Source organism: Megalopta genalis, chromosome 14 (assembly GCF_051020955.1).
Source record: "Megalopta genalis isolate 19385.01 chromosome 14, iyMegGena1_principal, whole genome shotgun sequence".
Lineage (NCBI taxonomy): Eukaryota > Metazoa > Arthropoda > Insecta > Hymenoptera > Halictidae > Megalopta > Megalopta genalis.
This window is the reverse complement of record NC_135026.1, coordinates 8,026,785-8,041,344: the sequence shown is the minus strand read 5'-3', so window position 1 is coordinate 8,041,344 and position 14,560 is coordinate 8,026,785. Positions and strand designations below refer to the sequence as shown.

Genomic DNA, 14,560 nt, shown 5'->3' with positions numbered 1-14,560 from the left:
TCTGAAACAAAGTCGTTTATGCAGTAAATTCATATAATAAAATATTATATGGATACTATTTCCGTCAGTTAAGGCTGGATTACTTTAGGTTTGGTCTAAGTTAGGTTAGAGTTATGCCTACAGTCGCATATTTACGTTAGAGCTGGATTAGGTCTCGGTTAGGTTTGAATTAGGTTTAAGATTAGGTTAGAGTTATATAAAAAGTCGCATACTTATGTTACATTGCCCTCAAACAAAACGTCTATTGCGTGATTTTATTCACTTAAATCTAAATTGGCTCAGGTTCGGATTAGGTCTCGATTAGATCTGGATTAGGTTTAGATTACGTCTAGATTAGATTAGACTTATATCAAAAGTCGCATACTTATGTTACATTTCCCTAAAACAAAATATGTACTGTGTGATTCTAAATTAGCACAGGTCTGGATTAGGTCTAGATTTGTTCTGATTTAGGTTTAGGTTCAGTCTATATTGTATTTCGTGTCTCATGCTTACGTTACATGGATTTGAAACCAAAAAAGCTATTATATGATTGCTATTGAATTAGTTAGGCCACGGTTAGGTCTGCGTTCAGTCTAGCTTAGGTCTAGGTTAGGTCTGGTTTAGTTGCTAGACAAGAAAACTAGTATATTATTGCTATTTAGTTTAGTCAGTCTGAGTTAGGTCTGCTCATGAGCTAGATTTAGTCACTCTGTTAGGTCACTCTTGTTAGGTCTCTAGTTAGGTCACTCTGAGCTAGATTTAGGTTAGGTTAAGATTAGGTTCAGGTTAGGTTCGGGTTAGGCTCAGATTAGATTCAGGTTAGGTTTAAGTTAGCTTTAGGTTAACTTTAGATTAGATCCAGGTATTTCTGCGTTAGATGGTAGAACGAAATTTTTATTTTGCCTGGAGACCGAATGTCTATTGATCCGAAGCAATTACCGTTGCTTCGACAACATTCTCCGCGCCGTTTCTTCACTCTTTGAAAATATCACATCGTTCCAGAATCGCCGTTCTATCACCATCGTTCCATAATCGTCGCTTTCTACGCTCGCGAGTTTCCCGGAGACACACGTCCGCCGTATTTTCTTTCTTTCCGCCTCTAATATAGGTCGCCGACGTTCAGAATGTCGGTATCAACGCCGGTGGGCTATCCTCGCAGCGGTCAGAACCAGTCCTGGAAAGTAGCATTGACTTATTGCCCGCGTAACACATTACCGTCGTTTCAAGTTCGCATTATATTATATCTGTATCGCACGGAATCGCGATTGCCGCGCGCCGCGAACCGCCTTTCCGGACGGTTGGCATTTTATCGAGCGCACTCGATGACAATCTAATTATTCCCGGCGTAATGATCGACCGCTACGCTGCCGACACACTTCCGCGAGTTCGCGCGCCGTTTAATCGGTCTCTCGTCGCGGCTTTTTACGCGGCGCCTAACAAGCCGAGACTTTAATAGCATTAAGCGCGGCGGGATTATGCCGCGTAACGATCGATTGTTCGACGCTCAGGAGATCGGCTGGCGTTGGCCGGCACCCACGCGGCTACATTCATTGTTATTCATTCATCTATTCGGATCGGCTTTAAATGCACCGCGGATTTTATGCACTCACGACGATTTCGAATAGTTCAAGTGCAACAGCGTGTGAACATTTGATGAATCTAGAAGTGCTGCTTCGTTATTTTTCAGCAGTTTAAAATAATTAAAGGGGAAATCTTTTTGTAGCATCTGCGTCTCGAAACAAATGCAGAGAATTTTATTTTATTTTATTTCAGTGTTAATAGTATGTTGAAGAATTTAAATTGCCTCGTATAATTAGTATTTTGGAGAATTTCAAATTCGTTTCAGAACTGTTAATATTATGAAAAATATAAATCTTGTTTCAGAACTGTTAGTATTTTGAAGAATTTTAAATTCGTTTGAAAATTATTAATATTTTGACAAATATTAAACTTGTTTCAAGATCGTTAATTTTTTCAAGAATTTCAAATTCGTTTCAAAATTGCTAATATTTCGATGAATTTCAAATTCGTTTCAAAATTGTCAGTATTTTGAAGAATATGAAACTTGTTCCAAAATTGTTCATATTTTAAACAATTTCGAATTCGTTCCAAAATTGTTACCGTGCCGAAGAATGCGACGCTAATCGCAGAACTGTCAGTATTTCGAAGAATTTACGATACGTTGTTGAATTCGGAATCCGTGAAAGTGCCGTTAATTATCACCGATCTTAATTAGAGTGATTCGAGCTCAAGGAACAAACCCACCTTTTTATTATTTTCACAACATTCCGTTCGTTAGTCCGCCGCCGTGTACGACTGGCGAAGAAAAAAGAGTGACACGAGCCCGAAGTAACGATGCTGCTCGCGGATCGTTAATAAACAGTGCTAGAAGGAAGTTGCAACACGTAAGTGAACGGTACGTGTTTTACACGGTCGAGGAAAAAAGGGAAATTTAGGTTAATGAATATAATCGCGCGCGCCCCCTGCCGGACAGTGTCGATCGATTATCGGTTGTCCAAGATAAGTACCGGTAGTCTAGCATTTGTTATTCCCCTTGGAGACAAAGCGAGTCACGAAATTATTGGTATATAATATATATATAATATATAATTATTGGTATATAATATACCGTATGACGTTAAAACAAAAATTGTCTCCATGAGACAATGATAATTGCCTGACTGAACCAAATGATCCTTTCCTAACATGCTTTATCGCATCATGAAAAACGACAGAGATGAAAATGTGGTGAAAATGTTAAGCATATCAGTCGCGTTAATGTTTGGGACACAGGGTATATTGTCGAATTTTCCGTGCGCCGTAGCTGGATTTTTACAAAGCACTGTTATATCAATGGTATAAAACGGATCTGAGAAAGTACCGAGACGAACGTTTCTCAGAAAACGAGTGGAAAATTGGTACGTCGCTGGATTATAAAGTACATGCTTGCTCGTTCAACTTCCGGAGTGGATCTGCTCGCCGGTGTTCGTTATCGAGCGCTCGAGCCGCAAGCAGCCGGTTCGGGATGCTCCGGTGGCTCCGCTAATGAGAACCTTCGCGCACCGTACCGCGCCGGGTCGCCGTTAATCATTCACGTGAGCGGTTGCCGATCATCGTAATCGTCGTCGGTTTGCCGTTCATTTAATTCAATCGTCCACGGTGAGAATTCCTCGCTTCGCAAATCTTGTAGCAAAAATAAGAGTACAACGAAACCTTGAAGCAATTATTATCACAGAAACTAAGTCCATGCTGTATTAGAAGTAGCTGGCATTGCCACGCCCACTTCCCTCACTCTACCCCATTGACGATTTTCTTCCCTTTCTATTGGTGTTTTTGTAAAATGTATAGACCCGTATCAAGTTCCAAAATTTTCACAGAGATAGTAGATGTAGAACATAGGATTGGATCCGCCCAAAACAATAGGGCCACGCCCACTTTACTCTCTCAACTTACTTGGAAATTTTCTTTCCTTTTTATTTGGTCAACTCCTTTCTTCTAGAATATACGGTTTCTTTTCAAGTTATAAATTTTGTCACGAACTGTTTATTAAGTGTGGAAGACAGCACTGGATCCAACCAAAACAATAGGACCACGCCCACTTTAATCCCTCAACTTACTTTGAAATTTTCTTTCCCTTCTACTGGATCAATTCCTTTTTCTTCTAGAATACATAGTTCCATCTCAAGTTCTACATTTTCTCATGAACTCTGTGTTAGGTGTTAATGTCAGCACTGTATCCGCCTATTGCAACATAACCACGCCCATTTGCCCTTCCAATTTACTTAGGGATCTTCATTTCTTTCTATCCTGCTTTTTTAGGATATTCAATTCTCTCTCGACCAGAACAATTCATTACAGACACTGTACTACTTGTGAAACACGATACGAATTTTGTAGCACAATAATAAGATCCACCCATAGCAGCTGAACCACGCCCACTTCTCCATCTCCATTATCTTGGCAATTTTATTATCTTTCTTCTAGGTTCAATCTATCCTCCCAGGCTCTGCTGCTCCTATTCAGTTTCCAACTTCATAGTGGTCCTGATACTAGATCTAAAACACTGTACAGACTTCATAGGGAGCCACGAAACCACGCCCACTGAGCTCCCATAATATCTTGATGATTTTATTTTCTTATTTTCGAGTTGATTTTGCTTATCTGCTCTTTGTGGATCTCTTTTGCAACTAGTTTTCTCACCAGAACACTACAGAGTCTGCAATTACGCTCTGAAATAGGTATGAGATGCTATCTAGGCTTCGTAGAGAGCAATAAAACCACACCCACTATCCTTCCCTATTATTTTGATGCCTTCGTTTTCTTTGCTTTGAAGTAATCCTGCTTCTTCGACCTCTGTTCTTCGACTTCAGCCACTAAGAATTTTTTAAGCTCCATGCTGGGTATGAAACATTGTCTTGACTACATAAGGAGCCATGAAACCACGCCCACAATCCCCCTCTATAACCTTGATTACTTACTTTTTTTAAGTTAATTCAGCTTTTCCCGCCTCTGTAGATTCTTTCGCAGCCCTCAAACTTCTCTTAACATCTATACTAAACCTAAGACGCTCTCTAGACTGCCTATAGAGCCACAGAGCCACGCCCACTACCTGCCCCAACATCTTCCAATCGCGTTGGCAATTTTTTTGTATTTTCTTTGGATTACTCCTATATTTCTCGTAAATTCTGCGAATTACTTTTGATCTCCTATAGATATTATTTTGAACGAGGATACAGAATGCCCTACAGGGCACTGTCTTGGCTACGCTGAGTGGGCGTGGTCTCGGCTGAGAGCATGTAAACCACGCCCACTCTCAGTGTCTACAGAAATTGAATAAAAATTGTAAACTCCTAATTTCCACTCCCATCCTTTTCAATTTCGGAAGCGTGTTAAAATCAACGTTTTTGCGGCTGTTTTAAACAATTGCCCACTTGTCTTGGAATGCTTTCTTACAGAAAGTGGCTTAACGATCACTAATCTCGCGACTCAAGGATCTCTTTTTTCTCGAAACTGGACTTTCAACGCGACTGTTAGATAATCGACGATTGTTACATTTGATTTTTACGAGCGCCCATAACTTCGGGCAGATTGCAGGCCGATGTCCGCGAGGTGTCCTTGCCTCTGGCGGCATTAGACGTCACGGTCTCCTCTGCACCGGTGTTCTGTTCCAGTTGCGTCGAGAGGAAAGGCACGTTTACGTGACGCCGCCTATAAGTTACCGTCGAACGGTATTTCATAGGTCTCGCTCTAAACGGCGAGGTAGTTCGTTCACGCAACCGCTGAATGGCAGCCGAGGCTGGAAATTACGTTCGTGCACCTTTTAATCTTCACACATGTTTCCGACTTTGGGACTAACATACGATCTATATTCGATCACAATTTTTTCCCCTCTATTCAATTTTTTAAATTGAATTTTGGTAAATTTTATGCAGCTGATTATATTTTATGTTCTCTGAAACATTAAGAACAAATTTTTGTTCTCTTTCGACTCTCCTCTTGCATTTGGCAAAAAAATAAAGTATGCTGATCTTTTTAAATTTTTGATAAATTATATACAACGGGTGTTACGTTTTACAGTCATTGCGGTATGCGATAAAATATCTTCTCTTTCACTTTGTCGCTTGCATTAAGTAAAATACCAAATGGGATAATTTTTAAAAACTGAATTCTGGCAATTTTTATACATGGTGTACCATTTTTTTATAGTCATTCTCAAATTCAATAAAATTTTAGTCCCTTGCCTTAAAATATGAAATGTAAATATAAAATATAAATATAAAATGAACTACAGATGTTCATAAGATTCTGGTTAATTTTATAGAGGGTGAATCAAATATTACGATCGCTGCAATATTCAACAAAATTTCTCCTCTCTCAATTGTTTCCTTGCATTAACTAGACAACAAAATATTTTTAATTTTTTAAATTGAATTTTGACAAATATTACAAAAGCTGTATTATATTTTATAAAGATTGAAATATTCAATAAAAAAAACTCTTTTTCCTACCACAAATAAAAAATACAATGCAGTGATTTGCCAAAAAGAATTCCAATAAATATTATACAGGGTGTATCAAATGTTACGATCGCTGCAATATTCAACAAAATTCCTCCTCTCTCAATTGTTCCCTTGCATCAAGCAGACAACAAAATATTTTTAATACTTAAAATTGAATTTTGACAAATGTTATAGAAGCTGTATTATATTTTACAAAGATTGAAATATTCAATAAAAACCTTCTCCTACCACAAATAAAAAATTCAATGCAGTGATTCGCCAAAAAGAATTTCGATAAATATTATACAGGGTTTATCGAATGTTACGATCGCTGCAATATTCAACAAAACCCAATAATTCTCTTGCAACGAGTGGAAAATAAACGACACTAATTGCTCGATTAAAAATTGCGAAATCTCTGACAAGTTAAACTGCCGTCGTAACTTCGCATCCGAATAGATTTTCTTTTGGAAAGTCCGCGGTGTCCTTGAACGGTCGCGTTGGAAAAGCATCGCCAGTCGAAATTGGCTAGTGAACGGCACTCAATTTCGCCGACGATCACCGGCGATTGTTTCTCGGCTCGCGGCCCGAGGGAAGCGAATAGAACGGTAGAGATCCTTCCGCGGTGCACTAACATTGCCATTGAGCAAGCCGTTTAATCGTTGTCATTAGAAGCTGCGAAATTGACCGCACCTTCACCTGCTTTCCACCGCGCGCCGGATAGCCTGACATGGAATCGGAACCTGTTCGTACGCAGATTTCAACTGGGAATGTAAATTTCAGCAATCGGTCCGCGACAATCATTGCGACACCCATGTCAGCCGGAATGAACCAATCGCTACGATGAATTTAGACATTTTTCCAATAGGGCCGTTCATTCTTCCACCGGGCACCCACGCTTCGAAAATTACGATTATATGTCTTAAATATATTTTATAATATTTACATATTCAATATTTAATATTGTTTATGTATTTAACATTTTATGATGTTTATACATTCAAGATTTTATATTGTTTATACATTTAACATTTTATAATGTCTATGTATTCAATATTTATATATTGTTATAACATATATTGTTTATATATTTAATATTTTTTATTGTTTTCGTATTAAATATTTCATAATATTTCCATTTTTAATATATCAAAATATTTATATAATTAATATTTAATAATATTTACATATTCAATATATTATAATATTTACATACTCAATGTGTTATATTGTTTATATATTTAATATTTTTTATTGCTTTCATGTTTAATATTTCCTAATATTTGCATTTTTAATATATCAAAATATTTATATATATAATATTTAATAATATTTATATATTCAATATATTATAATATTTATATCAAGATTGATGAAATTGTTATTAATCAATAATAATGATAAATAATAATAATACATAATTCATAATATACACAATAAGTAATACTAACAATATATAATAAATAATATCAATATAATTAATAGTAATAATAATTTTCTGTATATTCCAGTCTACAAAATGAACATCAGCGGTACTCCCTCGCTCGACAAGATGTCCAACATCTACAACAACTCGGCGGTTCGATTCTACCAGTATGTCTTCCACGACCTCTCCGGTAAGTCGTTTTTCAATAATAAAAGGCTCTGCAAAATTTATGACTAACGCACTGCGGTCCCTTTTCACTGAATAGCTGGTCAAAATACAATTTCCACAAAAATATAATATAATACATACCGTGCTGTGAATTTTGGCCAGCTGTATAGGGAAGCGAGACCACCGTGCGACATCGATCCCGAAACAATTCTTTCGATCCGAGATCGATTGTTGTTTGACGTTTTCATTGTAATTCGAAGATCCACGGACGAGAGAATGGTTCATGATAGCGTCGCCAGTGCCGGGTGTCAGTCTGCTGATTGGCTACCTGTACTTCTGCCTGTCATGGGGTCCCAGACAGATGGAGCACAGGAAACCGTACAAGCTGAGGAACGTCCTCGTGGTCTACAACTTCCTGCAGGTCCTGCTCAGCTGCTGGCTGTTCTACGAGGGCCTCGACGGAGCCTGGCTGAGGAAGTACAGTTGGAAGTGCCAGCCAGTCGACTTCTCTACCACACCGGAGGCCATGAGGGTAATCCTGATCGCCTTAACTATGCTTACAGGCTTCCTCAAATATTCTCGTTTTATAGTTCTCAATAAATTTATTTAAATTTAGAATAGCATTATAATCATATTTAATACTAGTATTTATTTTTTTATATAATAAATGATATCTATTATTTTTAATTTTGCTAGAAAAATTTTGAATTATTAAATTTCTTTGAAAATAAATTGATTTTTATAACTAATCATAACGTTGAATAATTTAGGTTAGTTGTGAATACTAATTTAAAGATTATCCCTCCAATTTTTAATATTGATAAATATTATACATATAATATTACATTGTATATATAATTAATTTTAATAATTAATTTATACTGCATATTGAATATTTCATAACTATATTTCTATTTAGGAATGTTGTTAAAAAAATAATTGTATTAAATATTCCCTATTAATTGGATTGGTTTGTAATTAGTGTTTAATTTGCTGTTAAATTGCTGCCAATTTATTGTTTAATCATTGCCAATTTGTTGTTAAATGATTGCCAATTTATTGTTAAATTGTTGTCAATTTATTGTTTAATTGTTGCTAATTTATTGTGAAACTGTTACCAAGTTATTGTGAAATTCTTGTAAATTCATTGTTAAATTGTCGCCAATTTATTGTCAAATTGTTCTGAATTAATTGTTGATGAATAGCAAATTAGTTGTTAATTGGTGATGATTTGAAATCCTAACATATCCGTAATTATAAATGGCAATTTATAATCACATATTTTTTCATAAATCTTACTAAAAATTGGATTTCATTACATATTCAGTGTTAACAAAACCACAAACATAAAGCCTCATTGTGAAGATTCGAAAAATCGGGATTCCGCGCGTGTCGTCACATGTCAATTGTGGATCGACTTTCTAGGTCGCCAGAGGCGTGTACATATACTTTCTGGCGAAGATCTCCGAGCTGCTGGACACGGTATTCTTCGTGCTGAGGAAGAAGGACAGCCAGATCACGTTCCTCCACTTGTACCATCACACGGTGATGCCGATGATCTCGTGGGGAGCCACCAAGTACTATCCGGGTGGCCATGGCACCTTCATAGGTATGTCCATTATTATTCTGCTTTACCTTTTGTCCTTGGATCCTGAAGCACTCTTCAAGAACTAAGCCTTGGATCTCCTTATCATCGCCAAACCAGGTTATTGAACTTCTCCTCGAGGTGAACCTAAGTTCTTCATCCTTTCTTCAGGGTAAAACTAGCTTTTGGAGCTTCACTTCAAGGTCAACCTAGGTTTTTGATCTGCTCTTCGAGGTAAACTTAGGTCTTGGACGTTCTTTTCAAGGCCAGGCTAAGCTCTACGTCTTCTTTTCAGGGTAAAACTAGCTTCTGGAGCTTCTCTTCAAGGCCAACCTAGGTTTTCGATCTTTCCTCAAGGTAAACCTAGATTTTGGACCTTCTTTTGAAAACCAGGTTAGGTTCTATATCTTTCTTTGAGGGTAAAACTAGCTTTTGGAACTTCTCTTCAAGACCAACCTAGGTTCTCCATCTTTTCTTCAAGGTAAACCTAGGTTTTGGACCTTCTTTCGCAGATCAGGCTAGGTTTAACATCTTCTTTTCAGGCTAAAACTAGCTGTTGGAACTTCTCTTCAAGTCCAACCTAGGTTTTTGATTTTCTCTTCAAGGTAAATCTAGGTTTTGAACCTTCTTTCAAAAGCTAGACTAGGTTCTCCATCTTCTTTTCAGGATAAAACTAACTTTTGAAACTTCTCTTCAGGGCCTACCTATGTTTTGCATCTTCTCTTCGAGATGAATCTAAGTTTTGTATCTTCTTTCTAAGTTCTCCTTTTTGAGGGTAAAACTAGCTTTTGGAACTTCTTGTCAAGGTCACCCTAGCTTTCGGATCTGCGTTTTGAAGTCAAACTAGATGTTGGACCGCCCCCCCCCCCTCCCTTTCGAGATCGTCCTAGGTTCCTGATCTTCTGTAATGTCTTCTGTCAGCTATTATTCGACTTAGCATCAATCGTACAGGATGATATAGTATCCTGAATCATAGCTCATCCTTCAAGGATTGTCCCAGGTCCTCATCCATGATCTAAGTCCATCCTCTAACCACAAGTTTCTACCACTTACTTCTTACCGATCCAGTAAATGCCTGCTTTTGTCCTCCACAGGTGTCATCAACAGCTTCGTGCACATCATCATGTACACCTACTACCTGCTGGCTGCGTTGTTGCCTCAGTATCAGAAGTACTTGTGGTGGAAGAAGTACATCACGACCCTCCAAATGGTGAGTCACCGACCTCCGAAGAGGCTAGATCAATGCGTACAGGAAAATAAGTTACGCAAGGAGTGGGGGTAAGTGACGCATGCGCGTCGCGTCGTCGTGGCAGTTCAGAATTATAATGTTCGCCCGGTAGACGCGCCACGCCGCTGTGCGAGAGTCCCGCGCATGCGTCGCCTGCCCCCACTCCTTGCACAGCGACTTTTTATGAGTATAATACATTGAACTAGACCATTAAAACCTTCAAACCTCTACAGGCTGTCCCGTAATTATATTAACAACCAGGGGAGAATTCTGACGTGACTTGAAGTAAATTTTTCCTTAGCAAAAATGCAATCTGCACCTTCGTTTACGAGTCACAGTAATTTCTCCCAGAAATGTTCGGGGATCAGAATTGAAATCGGCAGATCCGAGAATACTAAGTCGCGATTCTTCAAATCTTGCGGCTCGAGACTCGAATACAGAAAATAAAAACGATCACTTAACTTCTTTTTCCAATTCGGAAGCCACACGACACGATTCGAAGGCAATTCGGAGGCCACATGACACCAATTAGCACAAGGAAATTTACAGCAACTCGAAATTTGGCAATTCCAGGAGAAATTACTGTATTCATAAAAAACACGGATCAATCGAAGAGCGAGTGCGGTAGGCGTTCCGCCCCTTGCGGTGAATGCCGCGTCGCGCCGGCCGTCTAACCCAGCGGCAGTAGTCACGATGGTGGGGCGTCGCCGCGCTCGCCACTCATTGGTCACGAGGGCGGGGCGTTAGCCGTGTTCGCCCCTCATTGCTTGCGAGGGCGGGGCGTCAGCCATGCTTGTCTTTCATCGGTCGCAGAGGCGAAGCGTCAACCGTGCTCGCATCTCATTGCTCGCGAGGGCAGAGCGTCAGCCGTGCTCGCCTCTCATTGGTCAGTGTTTTTCGCGAATAACTCGTAAACAAAGCCTCGTAGAACATTTTCGCTAAGGAAAAAGTTACTTGAAATGACCTCAGGAATCGCCCCTTCCCAACTGTTAACATAATTACGGGTCACCCTGAAGAACCTTCGAAGATTTACTGACATCCTCTTCTCCGCAGGGCCAATTCTGCCTCGCCTTCCTGCACAGCTGCCAGCTGCTGTTCTACGACTGCGACTATCCGAAGTGGTCACTGTTCTTCATCCTCCCGAACGCGATCTTCTTCTACTTCCTCTTCGCGGACTTCTACGACGTCTCGTACCAGCATCAACGTGACCGAAAGGGGTCCAGACCCTGCTCAACGAAGGAGACCGACCCAGCGACGCAGACGGACAACGGCCGGTTGCAGAACGGCAAAGGGAAGACGGACTAATCCCGAAGGATCTGGAAAGCTCGCGGACCGGGAAGAGGATCAACCATCGGCAGCATCTTCGTGCCACCACCGACGCTTCCCAAGTCCTCTTTTCGACGTCGAGACGTCGACCGGTCCTACGAGAAGACGCGTTATTACAAGCGTTTCCATGTTCGGGACTCGTCGCGCGGTGACGCGACCCGTCGCAGACTCAGGAATGTCCTTCAAGGCCACGCGTGACCCTGCGCCCCGCCGGAACCAGCTGGATCCGACCGGAATGCCCTGGCAGATCGAACACGATGTACATAGATAACTGGCCCACTGTATAGAAAACTCATGTCCACGCGTTGGATGAGCATGATTAGGGTACGGGCCGGCCCTAGATAGCGCGAGCATGCGACGGGGCCAGGGTTTCAAGGTCGGAGTCGGCGCTTCGGCTACGGCGACCGCGTCCAAGCGAAGCTTATGGGACTTATGGCAACGCTGTTCTCCGCGCGGAAGCGGGCCTGGCGGATCCTGGCAGCCAATCATCGACCGCCATCGATTATCCGTGCGTTCAAGATTGGCTCTTCGCGATCGGCCAGCTTTCTTTCATTTGCACCGAGCAATTATCCAGGAGAAACTACCAGGGGGCCCCGCCGACAGAATTTTGCTGATCCTAATTCTGCTGTGGCTACCTTCGCACTCGGTGTCCCCTTTATCGAGGTCTCGAATTTATTGCGAAGCGAAATTTATTACTTTTCAATCCTTTCTTGTCGATTATAAAAATGCGAGCTTGGACTGTACTTTCGTTTATGCGCCATTTTTCAAATAGACCAGGGTTTAAGAGCACTTGAAACTTCGACAAGAGTTGATTAAATTGATTAGGATCCTTCAGAAGCTGAACCTTGAACCTTCTTTTAGAGGCGAATCGATATTTCTTTGAAGATCATCCTAGCTTTAGCATCGTCTCCCAACGAACCCAAGTCCTTCAATTGATCCCCAAGAATCATTCTACCACGCGTGATCATTTCTGGAGGATGTTCCAGGTCCCTGAATCCTAGACACATCTTCGATAATCATTGCGGAGGCTTAGACTGTCTTCTAAGAGGCACCTAGGCTCACGGATTTTGCAACGTTACTTCAAAACTGGACCTAGACTATTCTTCTGAAGGCCACTCTGAGCTTTAGATCTTCTGCTCATGGTCAAGGTCACATCTATTTTCCAAGACCAGTCTAGACTTTGAATCTTCTTTTCAAGACCAGTCTAGGTTATGGATCCCCTTTTCAAGACTAGTCTAGGTTATGGATCCTCTTTTCAAGATCAGTTTGAGTCTTGGATCCTCTTTTCAAGACCAGTCTAGGTTATGGATCCCCTTTTCAAGACTAGTCTAGGTTATGGATCCCCTTTTCAAGACTAGTCTAGGTTATGGATCCTCTTTTCAAGATTAGTCTGAGTCTTGGATCCTCTTTTCAAGACCAGTCTAGGTTATGGATCCCCTTTTCAAGACTAGTTTAGGTCTTGGATCTTCTTTTCAAGACCAGTTTAGGTTATGGACCCCCTTTTCAAGACCAGTCAAGGTTTTGGATCCTCTTTTCAAGGCCAGTTTAGGTCTTGGATCTTCTTTTCAAGACCAATCTAGGTCCTGGATCTTCTTTTTAAGACCAGTCTCGGTTTTGCATCTTCCCTTCTAGGTCATCCTAGATGTTGGATCTACTTCTAATCCCAGTCTTAACCTCTGATCTCCTTTCAGGTACCCTGGAATTGTCCTCCAAGATGATGATGATTCAATCTTGCACTATATTTGGAGATTGTTCTTGGTTCTTAGGTATTGGAACAATAATTATTTTACAATAATCATTTTGGGGGCTTAGGTTAGGGATCCCTTAATATTAGATGGCCGAAACGGGTCAATTTTATTCATTTAGGATTTTATTATTAAGATTATATATAAACATAACAATTTTTTTTTAAACATATGTTGGTTTTTGATAGAATCATGGCCAGCACATGTTTAAAAAAAATTATCAAAATTTAAATTAAATAAATTAAAATAGTTAAAATAAATTATCTATAATCTATTATATATATAAAATCGTAAATGAGTCAAATAGATTCGCTCCAGCAATCTATATACTGTTAAAAGGAACCTAGGTCCCTGCATTCTGGAACATCCCTCAAAAACTGGATCTTACATTTTGTTCTCTGGGACTCTGAAATTTAGGACTTTGGTTTCAGTTTCCAGCATAAATAAGTCACTGCGAAATTCACTTCTTTAAATTACAAAAATGGGGACTATTTGTCAATGAAAGAAAACTGGTGACGGAAGATAATGCTCGGCGTCCGGAATACTAAAACGAGCATGAACAGAACCGCGGTTTGCTTTTTGGTCTCTTTTGAAAGTGAGTGTTCAAGGTCCAGCCTTTCCAGGATTAATGACCGTTCGGTCTGTCGACAATTTTCAGCTCATTCAGGTACGAATTCGGATGATTAATAAATCCGAAGGACGTCGCTTCGCAGCGTTAAACAATGTCACGGTAATTCGTCGATCTATCGTGCTGAAACTGAAAATATCCAGTTTCTCGGTACGCAATGATACACAGTAGGTTAACTTCATGTGCGTGGAAACAGCAAACCATGTTATGTAAATAGCAATAGTTCTTCCTTATTCTCAATAGTTCTCTTGTTTCTCTCCTTACGAACGAATCGTCTCTTCGCAAAAGTCGGACGCTACGCCGAAGACACTGGATTCGTTGATCCCAACGTGCCGGACACACGATTATACGGCAGCATCGTTTTGTAACATACCAAGCATGTATAACATAGTGTAGAATAAAATTATCGTTATTGGAGTACGATTTAATCAATGTTCGATCGCAGCACGCTCCGTATTCTTTATTTATTCAAT

At 40.0% G+C, this 14,560-nt stretch overlaps 1 protein-coding gene across 2 annotated transcripts in view; it reads left to right on the top strand.

Annotated features, from left to right (window-relative positions):
* sit (stuck in traffic) overlaps positions 1 to 14,504 on the top strand; it is a 135,410-nt gene extending 120,906 nt beyond the window's left edge. For both annotated transcript variants that reach the window (XM_033479639.2, XM_033479638.2), the window contains exons 2-6: positions 7,493 to 7,597; positions 7,836 to 8,107; positions 9,001 to 9,184; positions 10,255 to 10,370; positions 11,442 to 14,504. In XM_033479639.2, the coding sequence (XP_033335530.1) occupies positions 7,501 to 7,597; positions 7,836 to 8,107; positions 9,001 to 9,184; positions 10,255 to 10,370; positions 11,442 to 11,693 (921 nt within the window). In that variant the 5' untranslated portion in view covers positions 7,493 to 7,500 and the 3' untranslated portion in view covers positions 11,694 to 14,504. The remainder of the gene's footprint in view (positions 1 to 7,492; positions 7,598 to 7,835; positions 8,108 to 9,000; positions 9,185 to 10,254; positions 10,371 to 11,441) is intronic.
* Positions 14,505 to 14,560: the final 56 nt, after the last annotated feature.